The sequence below is a fragment of the Choloepus didactylus genome, chromosome 1, assembly GCF_015220235.1.
Source record: "Choloepus didactylus isolate mChoDid1 chromosome 1, mChoDid1.pri, whole genome shotgun sequence".
Taxonomy (NCBI): domain Eukaryota; kingdom Metazoa; phylum Chordata; class Mammalia; order Pilosa; family Megalonychidae; genus Choloepus; species Choloepus didactylus.
The window spans coordinates 189,766,606-189,773,595 of NC_051307.1; the positions used below are offsets into that span (position 1 = coordinate 189,766,606).

A 6,990-nucleotide genomic window follows, 5' to 3' on the forward strand; every position below is an offset into this window, starting at 1 on the left:
TTTCACACCAAAATGCTGTTTGTCTTTTGCTACCATGCACGTCATGCTTACCATGCACATCATGCTGAGAGAATTGCAATATGTAGAAAAATCAACATATGGGGAAGAGCTTTTTCTCCTCTTTAAATCCAGTCTGAAGAGCTAAATCCTTGTGGAATTCTATTAAGTCAGCATGTTTACTCCTGAATTATGATCTGGTGGTATTCAATCCATGGTCAAAGGCTGCAGTTCCAAATTTCACTTAAAAATACTGTCAATTTGAATCATTCCAAGAACGAGTTTGTTTTTTTGGTTTTTGGTTTTGTTTTTTTCCTTTATCCTCTTCTTTTCCTTTTCCAGTCATGGCTCCGATCTTCATCTTGAAGAAATGGGGAGGTGACGTTGGGTGAGCCTGCTGCTTGGAAAACTGTCCACATTTGTTATTCTTTGAGAACGAAACTGTTGTTCAGGGTCCCTCCTGAAGCTAAAAGACCAAGAAAAATCTGACATTGGCCTACAGATAAATCACAGACTGCCTTTAAATTAGTTAGGCAGTGGGGAAATGGTGACAGCTTTTCTCCCCCCTTTCTTTTTTCTTCACTTGTCTGTTAGGAAGAATTTTGTGTTGTTTAAAAAATATTTTGAATAACTTAATCTGATTTCTGGACTCACCTAATGTTTCTTTCTTCTATTCTTTGTCCCTCTTTTTAAAGAACTGCTTGCCTTTCCTATTTATTTTTAGGGTGGTTTTTTTAAAGACTTGTGCAATACATTTTGAGGTGAAACTTAGAGGATTTTTTCTGATAAATTAGAGCATATAATTGACTGTTTTATCCAGATTGATTAGTTGAATATTTGCAAAAGACTAATTCTTTAAGCTATGACATCTGATAACTTCAAATGGCTATACCTTATTGTTTACTTAGCTTTTGTACTTATATTTTTCAGAGGAAAATAATACTACTGTAAATTGTAAATAGTCAATACAAAACTGTGTTGTATGCAGACCTGTGAGTGTTAGCATTGTCATCTTGGAAGAACAGATAAATAAAGTTTATTTACTGTACGAAACTTGCTTATTGTGCTTCTTCCTAAGCTGAAATCTATTTCAAAATGGTCAAGAATTTTTTTTAACATTTTTTTATTGTGAAATATAACAAATATACAGAAAAGTGATAAATTTCAAAATACAGTTTAACAAGTAGTTATAGGACAAATTTCAAAGTATAGTATGGGTTACAGTTCCTTAATTTCAGGTATTTCCTTCTGGCTGTTCTTATACACTAGAAACTAAAAAGAAATACCTATATAATGATTCAGTAGTCATGATCATTTGTTAAATCCTAACTTCTCTGTTACAACTCCTCCCTCTGATTTGATCATTTTCTCAATCTTCAGGGATATTTGGGCTGTGGCATTCTTTTTCATGTTGAAAAGGGGTGTTGCCATTATGGGGTAGGGGAATGCAAATGGTTGATGTTCTGGGAGAGACTGATATCTCTAAGTTTCAGGGCTTATTTGGCATAGGAACAATGTGTAGGTTTTAAGTTTCTGGAAAATAAACTTAATAAGGAAAACTTTTGTGGAGTCTTAGATAGAGCCTTGGGTTTTCTTTAGGGTTTTCAGGAATACTGTTGTTTGGGGCTTGACGCAGCATGGCAATTTGTAATATCTGGCTGAAGCTTGCATAAGAGTAACCTCCAGAATGACCTCTCAACTCTATTTCGAATCTCTTAGGCACTGAAACCTAATTTTGTTACATTTCAAGGATCTTTTTTTTTAAATCCATCTAGGTGAATATAGTGAGGAGTTATTTGTTAGAATAGCTAAATGCTGAGCATTTGGAAAGATCTTTTTTGCATTCAAAATTAGCATAAACAAGTTAAAAGAAGTATGGAAATAAGAAATACTTTACAGTGTCTGCCTTGTCTCTTTTGAGTAGTTCACACTTTCTTTTTAAACTCGGTGAGAAAAATATCTGGACCCCAAGAGACAGGAACTGTTCAAAGGGTTTCATATCCCTTTATTCTCCAGAGAATGATTAATATTATCTAGGTGTTATCTAACTTCTGCCTCAGATGGAATCTCAGTTACCCAGGCAGACTGGTGTATCTTACATTGTTACAGAGAGTAGGGAGCTTGAGGGGAGGGTTGACTCCTTTGGAGGGGTGCTACTATTTCAGCAAGGAAAGAGGGTTTTTTTAAATCAAGGTTTTCTTAAATCTACAAAATGTTTGTTCTACTGAAGGTTTTCTAATAATAGGCATCACTTCTTATACTTTTTTTATCTTTTTTCTGGGGTAGAGGGTAGAAATTGTGGACTCTTGGTGCTATCCATATACATCTTACTAGAGTTCTCCCTAACCTTTAATGAAAATAAGCATATCAAAAGAGGAGTCAACAAAGTTTCTCTATAAGGGCTAGATGGTAAATATTTTTGGATTATGGACTGTACAGTTTCTGTTGCAGCCTCTCTCTTCTGCCATTGTAGTACAAAAGCAGCTATAAATAATACATAAACTAATGAGCTGTGTTCCAGTCAAACTTCATTTATCAAAATAGTTGGTTGACCAGATTTGACTCACAGACCATTGTTTGCCAATCCATGAAAAAGCAACTAAGCTAGATTTTAAACATGGGGCTGGGGAGCAGGAATCAGTCAGTATTCAAGTGTATATTATGTAATTAATATGCTTATTTTCCCTCATTGCAGGCATCCCTCAGAAAAGAGTGCAGCAGACTCAGCTTACCTTGATCAAGAATAATAATTTGTATTCTCTCAATGCTAATTTTTCCAGTTAGTAGGATAAATATTTCATTGTACTCCAAGTCACGGTCTGAGGCCCATCTAGGAACTTTTCATGAAGATCCTCTACAATAACTGTGTCCTTGATTGATGCCTGGGAAACTACAGAGTTTTTCCAACGATAGTTATAGGACACACGTCGTTTGCATTGTGTTATTACATTTGCCGAGTTCTTTCCCTTCCACTCTCTAATTGATACTAGCCGACAAAGAAACTGAGGTTTGTGATGTCTGGGTGTAGATGGAAGCTACAGAGAAAGCTATGATCCCAGAGCTTAGTTCTAGACCCTGGGGCTCTGAACCCAAGGCTCTCTCCAAGACCTCATGAATGTAGCACACAATAAGGTTGATGCAGTAAATTTATTGCCAGGAAACAAGCATTTCACTTTTGATAGACGGTAGATGCTGGTAAAATGTTACTTTTGCAAGTTTTTGATGAAAATTTCATTGAGATTAATTTTATAATCATTTTGTTCAGATCAGATGCATGTGAATTTTGGTAGACAGCCTCCTTGTTGTTGCCTATTGATAATTGTTGATAGGCATTCCTAACTTAAAAGACCATCAATTCTAATCTATAAGTGTTTACATTTTTTCTTTCAAATCCATTGGCCACAAAAATTCATGCATCTGGAATAACTAACACTTACAGGCTATAAGGGCTTTTCCCTGCCACAAGGCCTAAAAGAAGGGTATGGCTCAGTTGTAGCTTCCTCACCCTCCACAGCAAACTGGGGCCAGAAGGCTGTAGGCTAAAGCCTTGTATTCAGACGGATTTTTTCTTTATCTCTGAAAAAGCAAATGTCTTAGGTTACCAGATCTGCAGTAACAAAGACTGCCAGGTCTGCTGTAACCACAGACTAGTTGGTTTAAACAACAGGAATTAATTTATTGTTTCAAGTTTTGGAGGCTAAAACTCCAAAGTAAGGATGTTGGCAGAACCATCCTTTCTCTGAAGTCTGTAGCATTCTGGCGGTGGCTTGCCGTCAGTCTATAATTCAGTCTCTGCCTCTGTCACATAATTACCTCTCTCCTTCTGTGTTCTACTGCTGTGTCCAAATTTCCTCTGCTTATGAGGATTCCAGACATATTGGATTAAGGTCCACTCTGATTCAGTTAGGCATCACCTTAACCAATAACATCTTCAAAGATCCTGTTTACAAATGGTTCACATTCACAGGACTGAAGCTTAAGATTTGACCATGATTTTGTGGAGGACATGATTGAATCAGCAATGCAAACAAATTTTTAAATTTTGTTTTCTTGCTTATTCTGAAAGAAAATTAGGCTCATTGTAGACAATTTGGAAAATATGCTTAAAAGAATATGATTTTCCAGAACCCCCCCTCCCCAAGAAATCACCACTCTCACTCCTTTGCTACATTTAAGCATGGAGTATTTTTCCAAAGTGTGGATGGATGGATGGAAGACTAGACCCTATATACATAAACATACATACACATATATGTATGTATATATATGTGTAACATTTATGTCTTTATTTAGGGTGAAGTTATTTGAAACTATCTCTGATTGCTCCATAATATTTTATCCTATGCATATGCCATCATTTAACCAATTTCTCTACTGCTGAACATTTAGGTTATATGCAATTTGTCACTTTCATTACTCCACAGTAAGCCTTCTGTCCACGTTGTAAGCATACAAAATAACAATTCAGAACCAATCCTTTTTTCCCCTCAGTAGCCTTTGGTGTACCAAGCAAGTGGACCAGTGTGAGAGGTTCTAAATATTTCAGTTTTATTTGCCAGGTTTGCCTGACACCGTTTCCCCTAACATTCCAAAGATATGATTCATGGGTGAACATTGTGGGTCAGTATGCTCTTTGAACACTACACTTCACAACTAGTCTTCATCCCAATTTGAAGTGTCAAAGATAAATTGAGATAGTAATGCCTAAAGTGGGGAGCGGAGGGTGCAGCGGTATTCCTTACATCCATGAGCCATTTGTTTCTACAGTAATAACAATTTCTCTCACCTTAATTTGAGCTCCTTTTTAGTTCTTTTTGTTGTTTAAACCTTCTGTTTTAATTGACTTCCTCTGAAACTGCTCTGACAGGCAAAGGGGGTCATTGCCTCCTTACTGCCAGGTCGGAATAGAAGTCCAGGCTCCCCATTTGCTCTTCATTGACACTCAAGAAGGGAGGAGGGGCTCCTCATTACTGCTGGGTGCGTGTAGAAGTTCTGTGTCTTACTAGGCTTCTGCTGATACTATCCTGGCTGGGAGGGGTAGGAGTGCTTTGTTACTGCTCCTGTGTGGCCTCTACTGACACCATGGGGGAGAGGACTGACTCTTTACCCTTGCCAGAAGTGATCTCAGTAGAATCGCCACTAGGCCTCCTCTTACACCATCCCAGCAGGTTGTTGGAGGGGCATCTATTTACTGCCTCTGGGGATAGGAAAAACATTAGCATCTGTCTCTAAGGGTAGTTGTAGAGTAATAATTTTAAAATGCTTATAATGTTTTTTTTTTAAATAATTTTTATTTTTATTGAGGTTGTTCAGATACTATACAATTATCCAAAGATCCAAAGTGTACAATCACTTGCCCCTGGGTACCCTCATACAGCTGTGCATCTATCACACTTAATTTTTGTTCAATTTTTAGAAACTTTTCATTACTCCAGACAAGAAATAAAGTGAAAGATGAAAAAAGAAAAAAAGAAAAGGAAACTCTAATCCTCCCCTATCCCTAACCAACCCCCCTCAATTGTTGACTCGTAGTATTGATATAGTACATTTGTTACCGTTTATGAAAAAATGTTGAAATACTACTAACTGTAGTATATAGTTTGTAATAGGTATATAGTTCTTCCCCTCTATTATGCCCCTCTATTATTAACTTCTAATTGTATTGTCATACATTTGTTCTGGTTCATGGAAGCGATTTCTAGTATTTGTACAGTTGATCATGGACATTGCCCACCATAGGATTCAGCTTTATACATTCCCATCTTTTGACCTCCAACTTTCCTTCTGGTGACATACATGACTCTCAGCTTCCCCTTTCCACCTCATTCACACACCATTTGGCGCTGTTAGTTATTCTCACATTTTGCTACCAACACCCCTGTTGTTTTCCAAACATTTAAGTTCATCCTAATTGAACATTCTGCTCATACTAAGCAACCACTCCCCATTCTTAAGCCTCGTCCTATATCTTGGTACCTTATATTTCATGTCTATGAGTTTACATATTATAATTAATTCCTATCAGTGAGACCCTGCAATAGTTGTCCTTATGTGTCTGGCTTATTTCACTCAGTATATTGCCCTCAAGGTTTTGTCATCAACCCATTTTTTTTTTTAATAAGGTTTTGTTCACTCACCATACATTCCATCCCAAGTAAATAATCGATGGTTCTCTGCATGGTCATACATTTATGTGTTCACCACCTTCACCGTTATCTATATAAGGGCATCTACATTTCTTCCACAAGGCAGGAGGGAGAGTCAAAGAAGGTAGAGAGGCAAAAGAAAGAGGAAAAAAAAATGACAGCTAGGAAGCAGCAAAAGGGAAAATAACCTTAAATCAAAGTGGAATAAAGAATCAGACAATATCACCAATGTCAAGTGTCTAACATGCCTCCCCTATCCCCCCCTCTTATCTGCATTTACCTTGGTATATCACCTTTGTTACATTAAAGGAAGCATAATACAATGATTCTATTACAGTCTCTAGTTTATGCTGATTGCCTCCCTCCCCCAATGCCTCCCCATTTTTAACACCTTGCAAGGTTGACATTTGCTTGTTCTCCCTCGTAAAAGAACACATTTGTACATTTTATCACAATTGTTGAATACTCTAGATTTCACCAAGTTACACAGTCCCAGTTGTTATCTTTCCTCCTTTCTTGTGGTGTCTCACATGCTCCCCACCTTCCTCTCTCAACCGTATTCATAGTTACCTTTGTTCAGTGTACTTACATTGTTGTGCTGCCATCTCCCAAAATTGTGTTCCAAACCACGCACTCCTGTCTTCAATCACCCTGTAGTGCTCCCTTTAGTATTTCCTGTAGGGCAGGTGTCTTGTTCACAAAGTCTCTCATTGTCTGTTTGTCAGGAAATATTTTAAGCTCTCCCTCATATTTGAAGGACAGCTTTGCTGGATATAGGATTCTTGGTTGGCGGTTTTCTCTTTCAGTATCTTAAATATATCACACCACTTCCTTCTTGCCTCCATGG

The 6,990-nt window shown here is 37.4% G+C and overlaps 1 protein-coding gene across 9 annotated transcripts in view; it reads left to right on the forward strand.

Annotated features, from left to right (window-relative positions):
• Positions 1-1,050, forward strand: part of GOLGA4 (golgin A4) — a 124,243-nt gene extending 123,193 nt beyond the window's left edge. For all 9 annotated transcript variants that reach the window (XM_037847247.1, XM_037847263.1, XM_037847255.1 and 6 more), the window contains one exon: positions 340-1,050. Coding sequence is in view for 4 of the 9 variants with exons in the window: in XM_037847263.1 (XP_037703191.1) it covers positions 340-363 (24 nt within the window). In the remaining 5 variants the exon portion in view is untranslated. The remainder of the gene's footprint in view (positions 1-339) is intronic.
• The last annotated feature ends 5,940 nt before the right edge of the window (positions 1,051-6,990 follow it).